This window comes from Bacillus rossius, chromosome 1 (assembly GCF_032445375.1).
Source record: "Bacillus rossius redtenbacheri isolate Brsri chromosome 1, Brsri_v3, whole genome shotgun sequence".
Lineage (NCBI taxonomy): Eukaryota > Metazoa > Arthropoda > Insecta > Phasmatodea > Bacillidae > Bacillus > Bacillus rossius.
Window position 1 is genome coordinate 373,365,979 of NC_086330.1, and position 23,439 is coordinate 373,389,417.

The window sequence follows — 23,439 nt, forward strand, 5'->3', positions numbered from 1 at the left end:
TAATCTTATGACATTATCACGTAAAATTATCGTCCGTAAACCGACTTTACAAACACACCCCCCCCCCCCCCCCCCCTCTTTTTTTTTTGCATCATTTATTGGTTATTCCTGTCTCTTCAGCATTTCTTAATGCTGGTTCTCTCCTTCATACCTCGGTTCCATCAGTGTTCTCTGCTTATCTTCGCCCACGAAGGCACGACTAAAAAAAAATAGCTGGTTGTGGCTCGTTCATGTTGTGTTCCTGCACTTGACTGAATAACCATGCTAACTGCTGATCCGGGTCCTCGTCACAGCGATCTCCCCGGCACTCCCGCCCGCCAGCAGTAGTGAACCTCTCGCCTCTCCTCGGCTCGCTTCTCCACTGGCCAGGCCCCAGTTTTGCTCTGCTGAACCAATAACAACTTGTGGGAGGTTGAAGCCAGTTCCAAGGAATCGGTTTTGCTTCAGTGTTGGTAAATTTGCAGAGGACTAACTTTTGAAGAAGCCGTTGTCATAAATTACCGCTTGAAAAAAAGTGTAAGTTGTGGTATATTCTGTGCATCACTTCATATACGATTCTATCTTGAATACTAACATTTCAAAATATGAATATTTTTGAAATAGCATACCTCATACATTTTTCACATACCAATGTTCACTGTTGAGGTTAAGTCATTTGTGAGAGTCACATACCTATTTTATGTTTTAATGTGTGTTTATAATTAAATCATGAACAATGAGAAAAATTTTAAACATGCAACAAGTATTCAAAGTTTTTTTTCTCGCTGCTAGGATGAGTTGTGTGAGGTAGAGGGGGAGCAGCTGGGTTAGGCCCTACACCGTAAAAAGTACCGGGTATGCATGGAAAGTTTAAGCAACATAGATAGACTGTCTAAGGGGTTTCCCCCCCTTTTGGTTTGTTAACCCAGCGCTCTTAGCATACGCCTTACCGCCCTGGGGCCCCCACGGGCGTGGATGCGGATCACGCCGCATACGCAACCAGGAAGAGCGTTAGAGCTTTTGGCTATGCAAAGGGACTGAGGCTACCCATCTCAGTTTATGCACCACCTCCGGCCCCCTACTCCACTTAGCTGACCAGCAAGTTGGATGCTCCCTTAGCCCTCTGGAGTTGTCATCACTTCTGGCGCCTACCCCGGTCTCCCGCCTCACACTGGGACTCCTCAATCACCCAGCGAACCCGCGGTCCGGTGGAGGCCTACCCAACCTCTGCCAGCTGTCCAGGCTGGTTACCGGAGCTGTCCTCGTCGCTCACAACGTCGGTACTTCAATGGGCTAGGGAACCCTGATACCTGCCCCTAAAGCACTCGGGGCACCACTCCCAAGTACGAGTCCTACCTCACCAAGAATCCTGGGCCTTAAGAAAACCTCAGCGGGGAACCATTCAAACATGATGGATTCTTCCCATACTACGACCAACTTTTGTTCTCGTCGGCAGACTGTTCGCTGGTAGTTTGACCAGACCACCGCGCTTCAGAGTGCAGCCACGAGGTGTCCTCGTCGCCTCGGAAAACCCTCCGGCCCGGCGGGTTTACAGCCGATTAAGGCCCGGATGTGACTGCAATCGTCAGGCGACGACCGCCGTCAACCCCAGCTGGAAAATGGCAACTACAGTGTCCAGGCAGGAGGCACCTGGGGGTTGCCTCAGTACCTCCACCGACTACAAGGCTAAAGGGGAAACCTCGCCGTGCAGTTTACAGCCCGTTTTTAGGCCCGGGTGCCTGCTCTCCAGCGCCACTGCCAGAGAGGCCACCGTAAAAAGTACCGGGTATGCATGGAGAGTTTAAGCAACAAAGAGAATTTGAAGAAAGACTATAGTTACCAGTAGTGAATTTCAGTGGAGACAAAGGATGAAGACTCCCTGTGGGATGCACGACCGCCCTGGTCCGCGAGTCGCTCGGTAATGGCGTTTGCCCTTGGCGCGAGGGGAGGCCTCAGCGTTCTCTCACGTTAAAGTTTCTGAAGTTACGTTATTCGGAAATTATTTAATTAACAAGAGATTGAAAGTGGCTCTAATTTCGTACATTAAATAATAAAGATTAACCTAATTTGCAGATACTCTCTAAGAATTAGATTTAACAAGTTTACATAAATTAAGTTTGAATAATATGAGTCACACTGGAGACTCTTCTTCACTTGTTGACTGCTCAAGTGGCGAGTTAATACACAACAATGGTGAGGTCATCATTACATTGCACAATACTCTAATTAATTTAGGCTGAAGGCCGCAAGGGAGACACTTAAAATGTATTCACGTACTTTCACACGTGAGTGACCCGGGCACTCCTAAGTCGCACTTTCCTTGGGCGGGGTTTTTAATAGAAAGTTGCGTTACCATTAATTTGTGTCTGATTTCTAACGAACTGGGGTCGAGGTGGCTGATTAATTAGAGCATGGTTCTTGATTATACCTAATGCTCCGGTGCTCGCCTGACTCGGGTGGGCCATGGCTAGGGGTGCATTCCGTTAGCGGGCTCGGATACTGGCAGTTGCAGGTCAGGCTTTATGGTGTCCTTCGGTCGGATGACGTTAAAACAACGAACCTCATTAACATTCACCACGGCCACTGCCCTTAATTAAAGTGCCAGTGACAATGATCAAGTCGGATTAGGAGAAATTCCATTAATACAGTTCACAGGGAGACAATATGTTAATAAATTTACAGTCGCCAACTTAATGCCACAATTCAAATAATTTGATGTCGTACCGACCGAAGGCCATTAGCCCGGCCTCAGCCTGCAGTACTAGCTCCTGCTGGCGGAACGCACCCCTCGCCAAGTCTCAACCCAGATAAGACGAGCGGCGTAACCTTGGCACATGGAGGGAGTGTCCCCCCCTCCGCACGCCAACCCCTGAAGTTCTGATCAGCTCGCAGCCCGGAGCAGACGTGCGCGTACCGTAGGGAGCCTTCATGTTTTGTCTCTCTGATTCCTCACGACTGGTAACTATAGTCATCACCAAATACCTTTTTCAACGCAACTCCCCACGCGACTCTGGGTCGGTTTTTTTTTCCTACGGTGCAGGGATTAACCCGGCCGTGCCTACTTTCCAAGTCAAGCCACCGAGTCTAGGGGACATGCTGGGGCCGATCGACCCACTCACGGTTAGACGACAGAGCTAGCCTGGTGCCCTCCCGGAAAACACCCCAATTTTCACGTACATCTTAGACTCGCCACGGGAATCGCACCCGAACCCCCGGCTGATGACGAGGTCACGCCCGGGGTGCTCGTTTGACTCATTCCGGCTGGGCTAGGGGTGCTCTCCGAAAATGGGATCCGGTACTGGCGGTGCGGAGCACGGGCTTAGAGGCCATGGTCGGTACGACGTCAACACGAGAATCCGGATGACGGCAGTTTACTCCGTGCATGCAGTGCTCGCACGAAATGGCTACGATGCACTTGTTTAATGTCTGGGAATTAATAATTTTGTCATAATGTCTTTTCACCTTTATTGTGTTATGAGTTCGAGCCCCCGGGGTTCCATGCCCTTAAGTTTCTTTACGTATATTAGGATCACGCCCGAGGCGCTCGCCTGACATTCCCGCTGGTATGGGGGTGCGCTCCGAAAATGGGATCGGGTACTAGCACGGGGTTAGAGACCATGGTCGGGTCGATGTCATGTTATAGTAGGTATTAATATTAATAAAATGCTTAGAAAAACATTGCACCAAAATATTTCGTTTTGAGAGTCCGGAAATTTATTCTCCTAAATTGTGTCTGCTTTTTTTTCTTTCGATTATACAAGTATTTAAGTACTGGTCACCATGGATAACAATATTACATTGAATAATGAATTGAAAACGATTAAAAACAGAAATCCATTTCAAATTTCAGACATTTCTTACGAATTAGAATATTCAACATAGCTGCTTTCTCATCCGTTTTTATTTGCTGGAATTAACGACCAATAATTCAATCATAAACCTAATATTGTAGTAGAAAAAAATAGTAAAGTCTCTAAAAAAAACTGGAGCTATGTTGTGCAACGCATTCTAGCAGCATGGCCTGATTCTACTGCGTGAGCGCTTTTGAGACGATTATTAGCTACAATATTTAATATTACTTAAACATATGCTCGTTTTCGTACAGAATAAGATATTACGTCTTAAGTTTTTCTTTCTTAACACCAACTTTTTTTTCTTAATTCTCAATTGTAAACTCTACCACATCATGCTTTATGCATGTGTAGGAATGACGATATTACGAAAGTGTGTTACGTAATTTCTAACTCCATATTTAAGTAAATTATTGTTTGGCATTCTAAAGTAAATCAACAGAAATTGTGTTTATAATATAGTTTAATGAAAATATTGGTTGCCATTTACAGCCAAAACGCGTGAATAATTAAATATGTGAGTATGAGCTCATTTAATAACCAATTTGGAATAGCGCATTAATAAATATTCACGTTTTTCGTAGAATAAATTGCATATTTTATGGAATTTTGCGGTTCGCGAGGATCAATATGTAGAGAAGCAGTTATTGGAAAAAAGGAGAATAGAAAGTGAATTTAAGGTTGATTGGTTTCTTCAGGGTTGGTTAAGTTAGGACCGAAAATTAGGATTGCATAATTTTAAAAAAAATATATATTTTTTAAATTTTAATTTAAAAAAAAAATTCTTACAATTATTGTTGCTGACTTAACCTAAGGAACCTTGCACTCAGTATCAATTGTCTAGTTTCCCAGAAGCCACTACACATTTACTTTTTATTTCCCTATGTATTTGTTTCCTGCTGTAAATCAAATTAGGGTAAATATATCACGTCGCGGCTTTTACGTTACGTAAAAATAAAATTACGAAAATACCATTTTCCAACACTAGAGATGTTCACCTTGAAAACAGCGTTAATAAATTCCTACAAGTTTCTGAGGTAGTTTTTAGCTCATTTCAATTTCAATATCTGTGCATTGTTTACACTTGTCGGTATGTGTGTTTGTTTTGAGAACTTCAAATATTGTAAATGGTCGATTAGGTAGTTAGCTACATTAAAAATACTTTCTAACATTATGGACTGTTGGTTGGGTTAGTATAGCTGCATTAAAATTTCTATAAAATATTTCTTGTGGTTGCTTAGGAATTAACGAATTTAAAATGTAGCTATTCCGACCTAACCAACCGTTAACATGAATTTACAGTATTTTTAATGTAGCTATACTAACCCAACCAACCGTTCACAACGTTATTAAAGTATTTTATACATCTCTAAAGTAACCTATGAATCTTTCGTTGCATAATTAAAAACCCTTGACATTTTAAATGAAATGTAAAAAAAAAAAAAAACCTCAGTTTAATGACATTTGGGCAAACAACCAATGAATAGAAAATATAAACATTAATTTTTTCACCACAACTTCAATACGCCATTATATTAACTACTTTTCATAAAACAATACCTCAGTTGACTAACGTTCTCCAAAATAAACAGAAAACCATATGGGTAAACAATAAAAGGTGGTGGCACCGTTCATGTTGAAATTGTAATTTCTCATTAACAATTACATATTTATTAACGCTATTTCCAGGGTAAATACAGGAATGGCTCTAGTTTCGGAAAGTTGTATTAAAGTTACATGATTTTATTGTTTCTTGCAGAAAATCCACGACGTAAGATATTTACCAAAATTAGTAGTATTGTAATTCTTGATATTCAAATTCGATAATTGTATTCAAGAATAATTCGGTATTCATATTTGATTCTAACTATAAAAAAACAGGTCTATTTGCACAGGTCTAATTAAAACAAATAACTTATTATTCATATTCCATTTCATTTCAATTACTCACACTTTATCCCTTGATCCGGATGGAATGATCCTGTATGATTGATCCTGTGGTACATGATGCTTGCTGTTTTAATTTAGTATATCGAAAGATCCTGGACATAAAATATTACAACACTAACACTGTTAGGAAGTAAAAAAAAATTCATTTGAATCAGATTTTTATTTGATTTTATAAGCTATCATAGTTCAGTGTTATATCACATTTTTTGTTATATTCAGGATTTTTTGATGTACTAAATTAAAACAGCAAGCATCATGTACCACAGGATCAATGAATTCAGGATCATGCCATTAGGATCAAGGGATAGACTTGGATATGTGATACAAAGACTTGGATATGTGATACAAAACTTTTACCCTTTTTATCAATATAAATTACTTATTTGGTCACTTTTTGTTAAATCTGAGCGAAATAGTGTTTTTCTTTTCTTCTCCCCTACTTCGCAACCTTTCTGAGCCATTGCTAGTAAGTTAAGTTGAATTACATTGCTTATGTCAAACATGCCTCTTTTACTCTCATTACTTTTTCGTTATCATCTCTGAATCTTAATATTTCTCAACTCCCATGTAGCACAACGTAAATCTCCAGTGTAAACGAGTGCTTCTAGTGGTCGTTAGTGGCGACATGCAAACGACTACTTGTTTTATTTGAATATCGTAGAAATGCATAAATAATTACGAAGGCGACCGCATCAGTGTCTCGTTCGCTGGTGTGTGGCACGAAATGTTAGCTGGGGCCTAGCGTCTTAATGAGTCACAAAGATGTTCGTCCACAGAACACGAGGGATGATATACTTTGAGTGAAGGAAATGCATCATCTGTTTTACTTCTTGCATGCCAAAATCTAACATACAGTAGTCATTCCATTACTACATTCAAACAGACGTGCGTGAATTAAAGGAACAAAGTTCATGTGCGTAATAGCACTCGGCCAAAATTGCTAAGTACCTAATGGTTCTCCTTCATTTTAAGGTATTATTTTTGAACTTACATTTAACTGATGTAAAATCCCTTTGAGGTTTTTTTTTTATAGTTTGTGAAACTGGTAGCATTGTGGTGAATGAGGATAGTGTATGTAATGAGAGCAGCGTAACCACAGGTTGCACAGTTTTTAATACAGTAAGTACTGATAGGTTTCTTCTGAAAATGCCCTTCGTAATTACAGCTATGAGCTGTTATTAATACTGGTAGCCGCAGAAGATGTTAGCAGTGTGGGATGAGAATGATAGGGTTCTAGTAACTGCTAGGTAGATGTAATTGAACTTCTGGAATCATATGAATCATGCTCTTAGTAAGTTCTAATAGAATCACGTGGTCTTGTAAGTTTGTTTCCAGATAAGGCACATTACAAAGCCTCGTGCTGAATGTGTGATAATAGCTCGTCAGGTATCGAGGGTCATCGAGATAAGGCACCTATATACACGTACGAGTGTCCCGACAAAAAAAAACTTGTGTCCTGCAATCTGGTTTCAGTAAAGGGACGGTTCACCGACGTAGCTCTTTCTGAAAAGTGAGCAAGCGTTATTTAAGATATATAAATACAAACTACAAGACCCCGTCAGTATCCTTCTAATGCTGTGGTGCTGATTTAAATTTTTTTTTGCAGAAACGAGAAAATGTCCCCAAAGTACAAGGTGACATACTTCAAAGCGAAGGGCAGGGCAGAGCCCATCAGAGTGTTGCTGGCGTACGGCAAGCAAGAGTTCGAAGACAATTTTATTGATAGAGAGAAATGGCCACAAATTAAACCAAGTAAGTATTTTATCTAGTTTTATTAAATTTTCATTGGCGCATGTGTGTCTTGACCACAGCTTCCACGTCTGTAAGACAAAGCTGATTTATGACTTTAATTGTTTTACTACATACTGTAAATTATTGAGGGAAGCTAAAATTAAATTATTTTTATCTTTTATTGGGTTTTACCATATTCCCCCCCCCCCCCCCCCCCGAATTATTATATTGCTGAGACACAGCAATCACAAACGACCCTCCATATCTCAACTATGTCGTGCAATATTGGCCATGGTTGGTTTAAGGATGTCAACATTTTCATGACTTCCATGACCAAAATTAAAAAATTTCCCTGGCAAAGTTTTTTTTGAAAGAAATAGTAAATCCGGCATCCACCATCCGATCCCTAAAGTTGGCCTAGTCAAACACAACCTCCCATAAGACATATACTACGCACTAAAACTCCATTTGGAGGAAAAAGGGGTCATAGTCTGGCTGCTGGCAGACTTGAGCATTTCTCTACTCAAATTACTATTACTCAGGAAATGAGTCAATTCCTTGACTTTCTTTGGCCAATTTCAACTTCCCCGACTTCCTTGAATGTGGACACCGTGGTATAGGAATGAAGACCTAACAATGCAGACATCTTCAGAAGAGAAACATTTTTTTTACGATTACAAAACGAAAGGTGAGACATTTTGCAAAATACAGAATAAATTTCAGTCGTTGTTGTGTACCCCAGCTGTTAGGATCGCACAGACATTGACTTCAATAATAAACTTTAAGTTACACATTTTATATTAATAATTTAAAATTATTCTATGGCTAACTATAAAGCTAATGAACAAAAACCATTCACATGCAAAAAAACTAAAATCTCAAAATTCACTTCTGGAAGATTATGTATCTTCAATTTTCTCACCTGGCGTTAAAATCTAATCTCAAAATTAGATGAATTGAGTAAACTAAATTTTCTAATGATAATTTTTTAAGAAGCCTCATAATCAAGTCAACAGAAATTCTTAAAAAAAAAAAAAAAACCTGTAAAAGGAACAATGGGGAAAGATAAACAAATATAGTCTCCATTTAAGGCACTTCCTAAAACCTGACCGGGTTAGGTGTCTCAAAGTCAAAGAGTACTCCACATGTTCGGAAAAGCAACCAGAGTATTTAACTTGTGTTGAAATTCAGTTTGGTTTGTACTGGATACTTGCATGAAATTCTTCTTTGGGGAGTGGTTTGAATATTCTAAGATTGTTAGGATTGTAGGCTGTAATGTTTTTGGCTTGAGCCATGTCTGGGTCAAGTCTGCGTGGCTAGTGTTCTGGAGATGGCAGCGGCAGTGTGCTCTACGTGTCTTGTGGCGAGCACATCGAGGCCTGGCTCAGGCCGGAAGACCACGGCCTGTTCTGTTAAGAGTCTGCAGACCACAGTGATCTGGATAATCGGCATGAACAACACAAATTTTGTTTTTGTAATAAAGCACTCTTATATTTACCAGCGTTAAGACTGAAACCATCTACATCCTAAAGGCCCCGCCATTCTAGCCGCACACAAAGTGTGCAGAGCTTCAGGAAAAACCACACCATTTAAAAGCTGCTGTGGATGTCCCAGTGGCGTCTGTTTAAGAAAAGAAAAGTTTAAGAATACGCTGAGGGCGGAGTTGTAGTTTTGTTTCTGTATTTTCTTTTGAAACTGTATATTTGGAATTGTGAAAACACTTTTTCTGCAGATTATTTTTGGGCATAAAACACCTTGTAGAGATTCTTGAGAGCACTCGGAAGGGACTTGTATTACACTTTTATCTTCATTTCTCTGCCGTATAATGTCATAGTTACCGCTGAAATTTCATAGTTGTCCTATGCATGACGGAAAGACTGCGTACCTACCAATTTAGAGCCTTGCTTAGAGGCGACACCATGCTAGAAGTACCAGCGACCACTTATCATCGTGCTTCAGCGACATGAATATACCCCAGACTAGGTGGACCCCTTAAGTACTTTGCATAAGATCTGAAAGTAGTTAATATTTGTGGTGTAGCATAAATAGCAACTCCACATAGTACTTGCTCAAATATAGGATGAAAAAAATCTGGTATGACAAGACCTCTAAAATTAGAATGGACTCTAAAGTACTTGATAGCCGACTCCATAACGCATGAAGTATTGTGAAACACTATTATTCTTACCACCATTAAACTTTCACTAGCACTCTTCAAGAAGCAACAAAAGCAAGTCAGCAGAAATTCTAAAATACAAAATAAAAAATCCTAATGAAACTGTAAAAGGAACAGTGGTGAAAGAAAACAAAAATAGTCTCCATTAAAGGCACTTCCTAAAACCTGACCGGATTAGGTGTCTCGAAGTCAAAGTTTACTCCACATGTTCTGAAAAGCAACCAGAGTATTTAACGTGTGTTTTTATTCGATAACCTCAATTTTATCCCTCCGTGGTTGAAGGGTTATTTGAGTGAAACAGACTAGCAGGAGTAGGAGGAAACCTGAACAAACATAAAATAACACCTCATTTAGAAGTTGTTTGTTTGATGAGAGCGTGGCAAATAGTGATCCAGTAACGTATTGCAAAAAAAATTAATTATCTGATAAAGGTTTATTATTTATTTCTGATAAAAATTAAAATTGTTTGGTTATGGTTTTGTTATCAACTTTATTTGCTGGAAATTGTCATTAAATTCAACTGTACGTGTAGTTTTAACAGATGCAACTTTAAAACTTATTCTCATTTTTAGAATTTGTAAGGAAGTTCATACTTGCTTGGAAACTAAAAGGTTCACCCACCATAGTTGAATAAACTCCAGCATGTGACTAAGTAAACGCAATCAACCCAACGGCCTCTAGAAAAGAGGAAGGCCATTAAAGAGCTGTTTGTCTGTGGATGCAAAACTGTGAGTGCAGGTGACAAAAGGCACCTGAAAGGGTATATCGTTTTGCAGAAACACTTTATGTAAACTTTACATGTTTTTAATCAGGTGTGGTCTGTTTTATCCATCTCACAATCAAGTTTCGGTATAATTTAGGTGATCATCATGACATGCGTATATTCGCGTCTGGGATGTAATTTTTTACGTATCACCCTTATCAGTTATTAAAACTGGTCTTGTCAGGTGCCAATATTAGACCAATTTGTGATTTAAGTGTTTTAGTAATTTTGATTTTTTCAAGTATATATATAATAATTTAATAGAACTTCACTCAAACCATGTTATTCTATTGTCGTTCTAGGGAATTAAGGGAACGTAACGAATGGAATGTCGGAGTGGGCGCCACCACGTGATATGGGCACGTGGACCCGGCGGAGACTCCCTTCAGGCGTTACGTGACCCGTGTAAGGCTAGGCCCGGTTCCCTTAGCACGCGATATCGCTCCAGTGGGCTCTTAAGGCGTCCCACACGCCTCGAGGTTCAGGAGCAGGGACATGTGGTCACTCGACTAAATACTCACAGGCTCGACGCACTCCTTTTATTCCAGCAACGTTACAAACACGTCTCCAATTGTGCTACGTCTACATTACCACATTAAAACTGTTAAAAATGCCAACGGCGGGAATGAATCTGTTAACAGGCTGACCAGGTCACCTCGTGGCCTGGCCTCGTGAGTCTTAGACGCGGTTTGTGTTTAAACGTCCGAAATTAAATTAAATATTTATTAAAACGAGTCGACCACCCGAAGTAGGCCTCGCAGATACAAAAAGGTTTTAGATATTATAAAAAGTCCGGCGGATGCTAAGAGATCAGTTGAATATAAAAAGCGAAGTTGCGAGGTGCTGACTAAGCGTCCTAACCCGGGTGATGAACGGAAGCGACTGAAGAGGCCAGGGCAGCATGGCGGCCGGAAAGCGCTGGATTTACCGTTAGTCTCTCCTGTTATTCATTAATACATATTTAACTAAAACAAACACACTAAAATTTGTATAATAAAATTATACCAAGGCTTCCTTTAATTATTATGTTAAGTATTAATTATTTTAATTAGGATTATGGTTCAAACTGGTTGTGGGTAGTTCTATTGCCTGCTGCGTGGGGCACTGCGCCATCCTTACCAACCAGCACTGCAAACATAATCCTTGGGGAATATTTAAAGAAAAGACATGTAGCAATTACGTAAATGAGAAAACAAAAGGGGTCGTGGCACAGACACTACTCTCGCCTCTTGTTGGCGCCTCACACACACACACACACACCTGCACACGGGGCGGGAGGTTTGAAATAGAGGGTGGTGGTGGGAGGAGAGGGGTGTCGACGGCGTGAGGCACTTCGGGCTTAGGGAGGGCGTAGCCCCGGTCGACGTCACTATTTAAAAAAAAATTATTTTATTAAGTGAATGTCTTAATTTTTTTATTACTTGGGAGAATTTTTTTTTATATTTTGTGAAACACAGGCCTACTCATATTATTGAAGTCAAAAGTTTTAAATTTTTTTCCCTAGCTTGATTTACAAAAAAAAAAAAAATTGAAATGTGCTAGTGATCACATTTCGTATATAAATCTATAGTCTTCTGTACTGTAATTCAAATGCTATTGCTGGCTTGTGCACATCTTCACTGCATGTTTGCGAAGGTTTAAGTACATTATCTAATCTGCAGTGGCTTTATCACCGGTTATGTCACCTTTTCTCTGCTGCAATCTGAACTGCTGTTTGTGTGCTGATCTCATCAGAGTATTGTTGCTGACGTGTTATCTCTGCCATTGTCCTTATTTGTTGGAGAGACACTCCTGCAAAGACTCCACTGTGGACGTGGAGCCTAAAACCGGCCCAGGGGAGGGCAAGGTGCAAGGGAATTAGGGCTTAACATCTCTGTCGCTCACCCCATGTCACCACTTTTATATCTTAGTTTTTCCCTTCAAATTTATCATGATATATTTCTTGCATTTTGTTTGGTTTTGTCTCTGATATTCTCACAAGATTTTTATATTATTTGAAAGCGTTTACATGTCACGCAAGGTTTGTAATTATGATCACTTGTGTGATCTTTCAAAGCTCTTAAGATATTAAGTAAATATCTGGTGTGAAAATTTTATACCCAATGACTAGAGACCAGAAAAAATTTGCGAATTCATTTCGCGACAGGCTAAAACACAAATAGTTATACCTCAATGCTGCCTCTGCTATTGGCTCACAACTTACCTGGATGACTCTGGGCCAATGAGAAACACCCGACCAAAGCTTTATCGAATCACAGGCTGCTACGTAGGGACGTCTCAAAACACAGCAGCCAATGAGTGAGTGACATTTGATCGAGTGTACGTAGAACTGTGGAGTTCATCCTGGAGGGCATTGAACCCGCGAATTATTTCCGGTCCCTACCAATGACAAATATAAGAGAGCTAATGGAATTAATTTGCAGAAAAATTCCTTAAAGAACAGTAATGACAATAAAATGAGTTAACCGCTTGGGGGCGCGAGACAGGGCCTTGATGCCCGGGAACCAGAGAACCAGAGGTGGACGAGAGGCAGGATGTGAAGTGTGGTGTTGGTGGGATGCTGACACTTGATGAAGCAGTGATGTCACGTTGCCGTCTGTCACGTGGCAGTTTCCCCACTTGTTCACCCTCGACCGAGGTGGTTCTTCCCGGGCAAGACGCGTACGGCAGAGGGTTGGTCAGGAGACGAGACAGGACAGTAGTATCGGACATCAGTCTCGCTCTAGGAACGCACCTGTCACCTACCCCCCGAGTGTTCGCTCAATGCTCCAGCTCCAATACTGTTGTTCTCGATACAAAATAAATTAAAGATTTTTCAGTCAACACAAACAAAAATGTTTCAAATGTCCTGCAAATAAAATTGATACGCAAGAGCTTTGAAATTTCTAAACTTAGGGTTTTGAGGGTTTGATAATATCCTTTAAAGTACTCTTATTGGTCTAAAAAAAAGCAGACCTCAAATACAGTTGTGGCTATACATCACCTCAAAACTAGGTATTCTTTTAATCTCCCCTTTTTTTTTATCCATTTGCAAATTTATTCTAAAATTCTTCAAATAGTTATCTTAGTAATTTGTATCAACTAATATATAATTTTGTACTCATTCACAGAAGTAAATAGTGTTAGCAGCAACACTGCGCTGAACACCACCACTTTCCTGCATCGTATAAATAGTCGTGCCTCCATATTGTTTATGGTATTCACAGTATTTTGACTGTACATTGTGTACGTCATGGTTTATTTTCAATAAATTAATTGTAATTGCAAATCTTATGTTTCATGTTTCTTGGAGGCTATTAAATGTTTTGATATTGCCTAAATAAGCGACAAAAAGAAACTGCCTTATATTGAGAACAACATGGTACTTGGACGCTGACAATTGTCGCTTCATCCCAACCCAAGAGCTTCATGTACGGGGGAGGGGGGGGGGGGGTTTTGGAGTGGTTGACGTGGATCAATGCGAGAACAGTGCACCAACTTACACCGATGTAATGTGCAGTTGTGGGCTGTGTACAGTAATTCAAGTACATATTAACATGTACTTGAAAATAACAAATGGTTGGCAGCTTAATAACATACAGACAGTATGTGTATTTTTTTGGGGAAAGTTGTTTTTATTTTGTAACATGATTCTCTCTGCAGATACATGTTACACCTAGTTGTTGTTTAAACTTCCACAGCCACGCCATTTGGAAAAGTTCCTGTTCTCGAAGTTGATGGGAAAGTACTTCATCAGTCCGCATCCATATGTCGCTACCTGGCGAAGAAATTTGGGCTAGCGGGAAGCAGCGATGAAGAATCTCTACAGATTGACATGATCGTAGACACAATTGAAGACGTTGGAACCGGTACGTACGCACAACTGTCTTGCCCCTCACACATCTGGTTATAATTTTCCCACTTAATCACTTTCCCTTATCTATCTCTATTCTCTTTGTCACTTTATATTCTCCGCGAAGCTGCTGTATGAAGTCAGTGCAGAAGTACAACTTATAATGGCTGTTTTAAACACTAAAATGAAGTCTCTTGGCATATCGTGTAGTTCGTATAATCACAAGAGAACGTTGATGGCCACATGGTTACCACGCATGCCTTCAGTGACTGCAACCCGGTTCTAATTCCCAATGAGAAGGTTGCTGATCGTTCATGGGTTCTCTGTGTCTTCCTGTTTCCATTTACCAACTGCGAGCTCCATTCTGTCTCCAGAAATAAAACTTACCGGTACCAGGCCAGGTCTACCTACCGGTAGAACAAGTCACGTTATCGCTTGCTGTCTTTCCAACACACTCCACCATGTAGTCTTACCCATCACAACTAATCTTTGTGCTGTAAGGGACTGCTGACAGCTTTAAGAGCCCTTACAAGCACCTGTAAGCGTTTCATTTTTTTTTCATGCAAAACAGAGTAGCAAGTGGAGGGTATCGTGGCATGGATTACTCCACTGTATCAGTGAAAAGAGTGGCAATCCTGTCAGTTTCTTTCGCGTAGTGGTGAGGTGGCATGTAACACGTGAGCCAGTGCTTCTAGATGTTATGTGCCCGGCGAGGCAGTTATGTACCTTAAGGGGGGAAAAAATGAATGAATTATTTTAAGTGTTTTAGTGCAGTGCTCTTTGTCCTTGTTCATAGCTTTGTAAAATAATCTTTGAAGAGCATCAAAGTTGGATAGTGTTCTATTTTTATCCTTGAATGATTTGGTAGATTTGTGCAATAAACCTTAATTGCTTGATGCTTTACTTACTTAAATATCTTTCAAGTAAGGCCGTAACGTTCAGCCTTATTTTTTTATCTAAATTTTAGGTGAGAAACTGTGCTTATGTACCAGTAGAAAGCAGTGATGTACATATTTTTTTTATCTAGCACTGAGGAAGGACATGAATCCTCAGCAAAGTGAGGAAGAGAAAGCAGCCGCGAGGAAGAAGGCAATGAAAGACGTAGTTCCTTACTACATGACCAAGTTCGAGGAGATTGTCAAAGCTAATGGAGGCTACTTCGTCAATGGGAAAGTAAGTACGATGCTTCAAAAGCATCTGCTGAACACTATTAGCTGTTTAACATGGCTTCTAAAATGAACATAGGAAGTTTTTGTAGCAAGTAAGTTTTTTATTATGTTCTCTTTCGCATTAGTCGTCCCCCCCCCCCCTCTCCTTTTCTTCAATCGGGGTTGACTGCCAAGTGAAGACAGGGGTGAACAAGAAGGGTAAATGAAGTGAGACACCGTGAGTATGGAGTAGTGATGAAATGCAATGAGAGGGGAGCGATAAAGAATGCATAAAGAGAAGCCACTAGAAGCAGAGTCCATGGCATTTCTCACTTTAAAAAAATTTAGTTGAGATTTGCTCAGTACATGTAAGTTGACAGAATATTACACACGATCAGTCCGAAATATCAGTTTGGACTTATCAGTTGGAACTGTCGTGTGTGAGTAAAGGTGGTGGACTGCCCAGTCAGAACTGGTGGCCTCCCATCAAATCAGACTGTGTGCTCAGAGTAATCAGTCCGAACTGCCGTGTGTGTGGGAAAAGCGTCTCGCCAGTCCAAACAATCATTCCATCAGCTGAGTTTTGTCGCAGACATTTTTGTATTTACTCTTCGGATAGTTTACAATTTTTTTTTCTAGCTAAAGGTTTAACTGGAATTGCAACATCCAAAGTTTCTTCCATGCTCTACGATGAAACCATACATCCAACAGCAACAGCATCCACAAAACTGAATGAGTGTGGGGAGATTTCAGTTCAGTCCGGTCCAGTCCAAACTGTCAGTGCGGATTGTTCGATCCGAACTGGTCGTTTGTGCAGAGGGCCTCAGTTCAGTCCAAACAGGAAGCTGAACTGGTCGTGTGTAGGGCCTTCAAGCAACTGCCTGTGTAATGTTGCTTCTGCAGTTACTTTATGTTGTACTGCTAAGTTGTAATTTCTAAAAAGTAGGGTGTTTCGAATACTGCTATTTGATGAAATTGAAAGTAAATGATGGGAAACTTACATGAAAATGAAACAAAAACAAAAAAATTGTATGTTAGTGTTTACTTATTATTGAAAATGTTTCCCATAATTATGAAATTTCCCTTTTTCTTTTGAAATAACAAAATGAAGTAATGTAATTTAACTTAAACACACAAAATTCACCACTTTGTTAACTCATTAGTCATTAAACACACAGAAAAGTGGATTAAACCAATAACAACATTGCAAAATTCAAATGACCTTTCCTCATGCAATTTGACCGGGAAGGTAAAATGGGGCAGCAGCCGGTGGACGATGACCAAGTCATGCACGATTTGGTGAAGTACATCCTGGTGCCAGAAACAATAAAAATTTCACTGGTCTCTTGGACAGTTTCAAAATTAATAACAGAGATCAGTGTAAATTAAATTTAGTTCACATCTATCCTCCTCCTTAGACTAAGTGATTTTTTTGCATTTTCAGAATATGATTTTGTACTTTTTGAACACAGTGAATGGTAACCCAATCATAACAGTGATAACTAAAATGTCTTGCTACTTACCACCTTATCCTTGACATAAGTAATGTAAATTGGTTTATCTCCAGTTTGTAGAACTTAGCTGATCTGCTGTTTTTGTCTCTGTCGATGGATGCAAGTCATCCCTGTTGTTCTGTCCCGCAGTTGTCGTGGGCAGACATCATCTTTGCGTGCAGCGTCGGGGGCTTGAGCCAGATGATGGGGCTGTCTGGGTTGTTGGATCCGTACCCTGGTCTGGCGTCGCTCCAGAAGAAGGTGTTTGACGAGCCCAACATCAAGGCGTGGCTGAACAAGCGAGCGCCCCTCTAACACCGCCTTCTTCCAGGACTCCCGGCGGGGCTGCGCAAGTTTCAACATTCCGTCTTCACACGTGTTTTGTTTCCACCACGTGTGCAAGTTTGAATGGGAATGTGCACTGTGCATGTTAGTGTCAGAGTGCACGGTGCAATAATTGCTAACTAGGTTAAACTTAAACACAAAGTATCTACGTTAGTCAACACTACTACACTTGTATAATTTTATTTTGCTATGTTTGATCAACTACAATTTTACCTGCAAATGGGTATTTTTATACTTTGTGTACATATTGTGTCAAATAAATTAGTTATTTCTCACATGCATTCGAGGTGACTGTCCCTAAATCCCCAGTTTCTCGAAATACCACAAACGGCTGCCATCTAGACAATTACCACATCCAACTTGTTGAGTCACTTGTAGTTTTGTTTCCTCTGTACTGTGATTCAGTTTGAGCTTTTTGAGCTCCACGACACTCGTTCAACACCCGTCATAGCCGCGTGCACGCAATCAGCGAACACTTGAAATTTATGTTCTGTCAACTAAATTGAAAGATGAAAATTCCGGTAAATATAAAAAAATACTTTGATGTGTCCCAATAATAAATTACAGAAAGTCAGGGCTACAAGTAATCAAATCTCAAGTGTTTAACCTTCTTGAAAAATATAAATGTATCCTTGCGATAGCTAAAATTGTCAAAAATGTAACCTGTATTCTATGTCAGTGAAATGTACTTAAAATATATATTTGACGTGCATTCCATGAATTACTGCACTACTGTATCGGCCCGAGAGAACTGTGGTCCACAACGTGGCACGCCCGGGCGGTCCCAGGTGGAGCCCACGCTCTAGCCACTTGATGGGAGCCGGCCCCAAGAGGTCAAACCCTCATTTCATGCATCTAGGAAACACGGCAAATGTTGCCGAGAGTTTTCTCTGGGTACTCCCATTGCATTTTCACCATTTCGGGCCGGCTGCCCTTACCACACAGGCGGGCCTAATGGTTCAAAGAGTATAAAGCGTTACCGAACCAGTGGGTTGTCTCAGGGTGCTCCTGCCTCTGTCTCCTGACAGACAACATACCCGCACTGCTACACACCCACGTCATCTTTCTTTTGTTTGCTCAGTGTAAGCAAGAAGACTTAATCAATAATTTTAAATTACAATTTAATATAAAATGTGCTTACACAAGGTGTTTCCAATCCTCATCTGTGGGCCATTTTTTGGTGCAACCAGGTGTTGCGTAACATTTTATGTAACAGTTGAAGCATATGCTTCTTGCGTCGCCGTACAGCTGAGCGATCCTTACCCTCGCTTCGTCGTTTCCCCCTTTCCGCTACCTCTTCCGCTGGTTGGATTTCCCCTCCGCATCCCCACTCCTTCTCCTGTAGTGTATTAGTCCGTCGCAGCTCCAGCGCCCTCTACCATTGTACTTATAAGGGCCTGCGAGCTGTCGTCTCGGGTCGTTCGGTTGCGGTAGGGGGAGCAGTGTGTACTGGTCAGCATCAGCGATGACGGTAACTTGCATACAGTAACAGTAAATTTCTTGCACGATGTGGCCGTGGCCTTTTTTACACACATTTATTTCGCCCATGTAAAGTTAACTTTAGTCAGCCACGATGTTTGTTTGAGCCGTTTGGGCTGTAGTATGGGCATTTCTGTTTGTGTCTCGCTCTGCCAAAATCAAACCTGATAGTTTGCTGGATTATTGTTCTCCGTTAGTGTTTCACTGGTGTGACTCACACAGCATGATAACACCAAATTAACAAATATTAAATTGGGAGGGACAGAAGGTGGGGGGAAGTGGTCAGGGTTATCCGGATTCCACTTCCGGAAGATCAGGACCAGATATTTTGCGAGTGAGAAATGTGGTATGTTTTCTTCAGTACCTACTATATTGGTAGTTTGATTAGGGCTTGCACCATGAGTGCAAAATTAAGAGGCTCCTAAAGCAAATTGAAAAAAACAAATTACTTAATACCATGTAGAGGTGTACATTACCTTGAATGTATGCCTGTTGTGCCGGAAATTAGGCATTTCGACACAATTTGTTTTAAATTTGTATTATAATTTTAAATTATTTTTGGAAATTTTATTTGCTCTATAATTTGGTTACTAAAGGGCGATTTACACTTTGTTAGTCTGTTGTACTCCCCTAAGTTAAACTTTGTGCCAGTAGTCTGAAGCACCTTTCCCAGAGACGTATGTGATATTTTGCAGATCTAATACGTACTTAGCTGGCAGCCAGCTTAAAATTTCCCTCGCTTACAAGCACGTCCCAGTCCTGTAACGTTACTTCACTTCATGACTAAAACCGCCTACAGCAGCTCTGGACGAGCTGTTACCATTTCTCAGAGGCAAGCTGACCATAGCCTTTACTGTCACGAATACGTATTAGGTTCACTCCCCTGGAAGCACGTCATGAACACTTGTTCCCAGCGTCGTTGCGTTTTCCCCCCCTCTTGAGTTCTAAGAATTCGCCTAAGACCAATGACCGGTCATACACCCCAGCAGACAGCGACCGTCTCCAAGGACGCCTCGCATAAAAAATGTGTGTGCCAAGATGGACCACCCCACGACACCTAGCGGCAAATTCGTGAACCTCCCAGCCAACTTATCCAGTAGGTCGCCAGAGTGTAGCACTAGACTGCGCCCTTTAACCCTTGGTTTAAGCAGACGCCTTGGGCGAGTCGATTCTTTTTATTTCAGACTCCTCTCGACAGGTAGCGCTAAAGTAGCCAGTACTACCAACTTCGAGACATCTGTCAGAGTTTTTTTTATGACGCCCTCTCGGGGAACTTCGGGACCTTTCGGTCCGGACTCCCAGCCCCCTCCCCCCCAAAATGGTTCAAGATTTACTTTTAATTACAAGACGCGGTTCTCCGCGGGACACTTCGCGCCGCGACTGCAGACGGTCCGTTTGATTATCGGCGAGTCGACGAGACACTGCAAGACTTCCATCCGGCCGCAACCGACTATGTAGTTGCCTAAATAAGGGATGCTATTCCTATAATCTTTTCAAGTAGTTTAGTCCGTCTGCGTAGTACAAAATGTAATACAGTAGAACCCTGTTATAATGTTCCTGCATATAATGTTTTCCTGCTTATAATGTCATATTTTTAAAGTCCCAATATTTCCCCCATAAGGACAATGTATTTATTTCCTTCATATAACGTTCATAAATAGTATAATTTCCTGCTTATAAGGTTTGGTTTCTAACATTCAATAAATAGGGAAAAAATGTTTTAAAACCAAATTATTCCAACACTTACGATAAAAAGTTTCCATTGTTTATGTTTACAATCACTGCCATACATTACAAGAAGTTTGTTAAAATACAATTTTATACAATATACTGAAGGTACACAATGTTCATAGTTACGTGTCAGTTAGCACCCTTAGTCAACTCTTCTCTTCCTTGCCATTCCAGTGGGTATTCAGATGCACGTACATAGTCCTATGATATTTAAGTTGCCAACCATTGCGTGAGGGCATAACTAAAAGTGTTTTCTATTGCTTACAAATATATTTTTTTTTCTCATGCATACGTAGGAATCCCAAAATTAAACATTTATGGTGGTGAAGGAGTAGACGTTCTCACTCTTAATGTTGTCATCATGAATCGTGAGACAATTTTACAAAACATTTTACAAAACATATGGCAGTGTATCTTTAAAGACAAACAAAATTTAACCAGGGAACAAGATGAAGTTGAAAAACTGTTGGCTTGTTTCAGAAAATTCATGTATCAAGTATACTATCTTTGGTTTTAACATTACAGTTGTTAACATAGCTTGGTGAGTCCATTGGTACAAAGCTCGAACATTGTTAAGTGCTAAATTGAGATTTCCTGCTTATAACGTTTTCCTGCTTATAATGTTTTTTTCTTGTGCTCCCTTGAAAAACATTATAACAGGGTTCTACTGTAGTTATTTTTCTTTTAAATGTATTTTTTTTGAAATGAAGAAATCAACCGCGCCCTGCCGCGTAATCGCGGGATCCAGTTCCTGGCTGGCGACGCATCTGTAAACAGAAGCCAACTCCCCTGTCTGGTGAGTGACGATCCGCGACTTTCCTCAACCTCCCCTTAACTTTTCCGGGCATTTTCTGCCCCGTATACTGTCTGTGTTCATGTTCTGATCAGTTTTGATTCGGACTGTTCCAGCCAGGGTCCGAGAGCCGGACGCCGAATTGACATTTTCATCTCCCTTCCACAACAGGACACAAGCGCCCTGGCATCATGTACCCGCGTGATCTCCGGGAAACGAAGCCGCGACCTCCGGTGCTTCTGTATCTTTTGACCCTTTTCTGAACTTTCTTTAAATTACGTCGTCAGATGCAGTTAATTAGATAAACATAATTTCTGGACTTTAAGTACATACCTCAACTGGGATTATTTAGACATATTTGTATTTTTTTATTGGTTTAAGTATTTTTTTAGTAAATGAAACGTTTCATAATTCCATGTACGGCCGGCCAATAATTATTTTTAATATACCTGAGAGCTGTTTAATAATGTAATTAATATTGTACGTTAATATTTTCTTGTATCTGTTATAAGTTTCCTCAGTATGGAGTAATTATATTTCAGACGGAATCACACCTTGTTTTTTTTTTTTTTGTTCATTTCTAATAAACTGGTGAAACCTAGAGATCCACCTTGCAAAGATGGTAATCAGACTGTGGCTTGCTGCTAAAAAATAATAGCAGTTAGCATGGTTTGAACCTTGCTACACTGTAAAATAAAAATTAAATACTGCATCCCTGAAGATGAAATGCTAGGCTTACACAACACAACATTCTTTAATGTGACACAAATATGTCTACGGTATTGTGAAGGGTAAAATATATCTATCACAGAACAACTATTTATGGTACAATTTAATTATATCTTTGAAGCATTTTATGTTTTAAGAGTTTCATTTTCTGTGCTTCACTATTTTGTTTGGTACAGCTTATATTAACTTCAGTTAACTCTTTAATTATCAAAAATTTGCTGTTATACTAGGAAACCAATAGGAAGTCTTTCTATTGAGCATGAATTAAGAAATGAAGATTTTGATTTATTGTGTGTATTATTTTTGGTAGTGAACCTTAACAATATAGTGCCTTTTGATTACAGAACATGTTATTGCTAAGGTCCGTGAAAATTACGTCATTTGTGTTTCGTGTGCCAGTATAATAATTGATATTAGTACGTAATGAGGGCTGTGATTGGTCAGCAGGTATACTGTCAACATATATGTAGGCAACTATCAGATATTTTCAGGGAGGATTTTGAGACTAACCTTCAGCTAGAAATTTTATTAAACATTTAGTTAGAACAAGCTCAACATTATAAGAGTATCTTGACAATTCATATTGGTAAAATATTTATGGAAGAATAGTTCATTACAAGACGATCTACATTTAAATTATACAACCAGTACCGAATTGTATTGGGCGATTAAAAAAGCCGAAGCATACATGGCAAAGAATACGCTAACGAACATTCCTACTTTATCATACGATGAAAATTGATATTAGAAGAAAAGTTGGAGTAATATTTCCGTACCAGGAAATTGAAAAGTAAGACGGGTAAATCAACGCAGTTGGACAACATTATTGTGGGTCCTGAGAGTCTACATCACCGAGGATTCAGGTTCTACAAGATGTCACCTGACTAGCTACGCATCTAGCATCGTTCTACCAAAGGTAGACTTTGAGGAACGAGTTCCAAGAGTCTTGATAATTACATGTTGACCCATTTCGAAAATAGCCAATTCACCAAACTGTTCATAAGTCACTGGTATCAATTAGAGAACTCCTTTAAATTGTAACTTGCTGACATGAGTTATTCTTGTAGACAAATCTTTGTCAATACTACAGCTGTACCGATATACAAAATTTTGCCGATATGCCGAAACAACTGTTGCCGATTCACGGATTCCGAACCGATACAGAAAAAAAAAACAGATTTTTGTTAAACATTTTTTATACTTTTGCTAGATTACCCCTAATAACTCATTCTAAGAAAAGCATGCAATGCAAATGCATAGGTATTTTAGTTTATAAACATAACCTCTCCTTTTAACTCTTATTTTTAGCTTGTTTTCATTGTTGACAACCTGTTAGTTGCTTATTGGAACATTAATTTACTAATAGAGGCTCGAGAATTTAGTTATGAAATAAGTAATTATATAAAATAAGATTATTTAATAATAGGTAACTGAAATAT

General features: G+C 40.0%; 1 protein-coding gene across 5 annotated transcripts; it reads left to right on the forward strand.

Annotated features, from left to right (window-relative positions):
* The first annotated feature begins 2,827 nt into the window (after positions 1-2,827).
* LOC134528489 (glutathione S-transferase-like) lies at positions 2,828-17,545 on the forward strand. Of its 5 annotated transcripts, none has more exons than XM_063362143.1 (5): positions 2,828-2,937; positions 7,387-7,532; positions 14,131-14,298; positions 15,310-15,455; positions 17,074-17,545. In XM_063362143.1, exons 2-5 carry the CDS (start codon positions 7,397-7,399, stop codon positions 17,236-17,238), a joined length of 615 nt encoding a protein of 204 aa, XP_063218213.1. In that variant the 5' UTR covers positions 2,828-2,937; positions 7,387-7,396; the 3' UTR covers positions 17,239-17,545. The 5 variants fall into 5 exon arrangements, with proteins under 5 accessions (XP_063218213.1, XP_063218215.1, XP_063218214.1 ...); XM_063362145.1 differs by lacking the exon at positions 2,828-2,937 and adding an exon at positions 3,957-4,013; XM_063362144.1 differs by lacking the exon at positions 2,828-2,937 and adding an exon at positions 4,191-4,347.
* Positions 17,546-23,439: the final 5,894 nt, after the last annotated feature.